General features: G+C 34.0%; 1 protein-coding gene across 2 annotated transcripts in view; it reads right to left on the bottom strand.

Moving 5' to 3' along the window:
• The window catches only part of RB1CC1 (RB1 inducible coiled-coil 1), a 76,524-nt gene that overhangs the window by 65,446 nt on the left and 10,038 nt on the right, over positions 1 to 1,040 (bottom strand). For both annotated transcript variants that reach the window (XM_019632958.1, XM_019632957.1), the window contains exon 6: positions 327 to 750. In XM_019632958.1, the coding sequence (XP_019488503.1) occupies positions 327 to 750 (424 nt within the window). The remainder of the gene's footprint in view (positions 1 to 326; positions 751 to 1,040) is intronic.

Raw genomic sequence — 1,040 nt, forward strand, 5'->3', positions numbered from 1 at the left:
TCAAAACCAGGTTCCCTCTGAGGGGATGGTGATTAGGAAGAGGCACACATCAATTTTCTGGGAGATGGAAATGTTCAACATCTTCTTTTGGGTGTTGGTTACTCCATGAACTAACCACTCAAGAACGGACTTATTTCATTAAATGTAAATCATTCTTAGTGCTAAAAAAAAAAAATTAACTGCAAAGATAACAAAATTTTATCTTTCACTTCAAGGCTCATTAGTTCTACTATAACATAATACTCATTCTCCATTATATAAAACATTTAGTATAAATAATTCCAAATAGCTAAAATGACAAGAAATATCAAAATAACAATACTTACCCTGCTCATGGAATCAAAGCACTTCCTGACCAACGATTCTACATCATTAGGTCTATCCTGAACATTTATCCAGTCTAACAAAGAAACATTAAAAAAAGGCAGATCTTCTTTAGCATCTACTGCAGTTTCATCATGCTGGGCAGTACTCTGACAAGATTCTCTAATTTCTTTTCCACTTTCAGCATTTGCAGTATCTGGGGCTACATGTTCCACTGACTTGTGAAATGAGGTTAATAAGGATTTGTCCGTTGTTCTAGGCATATCAGGAGAGAGCACCAGTTCAGTGGAGGTTTTCATCTCAGCCTTTTCTGACCCTTCATGTTCAGGTAAAGAATCCAGTCTTCCCAAACATTCCCTGTAACTATGTCTGGTTAGGCACTCCAACAGCGGAATCTTGGCCATTACTGAAACTGCAGTTCCTAAACTTAAAATACAAAAGATCTGTCAGTAAAATAAGAGGACTGGTCTAATTAGAGATTAGCATTTTAAAAGATTAGCATTTCATTGGTCACACACACGAATCTTACCACCTATTATGTTATACATATATAACCTATGAGGTGTTCTTTAAAAGAAACCTAGTTAGATAGATGTGTATCAATACATTTAAATTATATTCTAAGGTAAAGGTTGTCAGTTTATCCTAAACAAGTTTAATCAAATCTTAAGATATAAGAAGTTCTAATTTACCATAGTATATTTGGTATAATTTTT

This window comes from Hipposideros armiger, unplaced genomic scaffold, assembly GCF_001890085.2.
Source record: "Hipposideros armiger isolate ML-2016 unplaced genomic scaffold, ASM189008v1 scaffold_1204, whole genome shotgun sequence".
In the NCBI taxonomy this organism is placed as follows: Eukaryota; Metazoa; Chordata; class Mammalia; order Chiroptera; family Hipposideridae; genus Hipposideros; species Hipposideros armiger.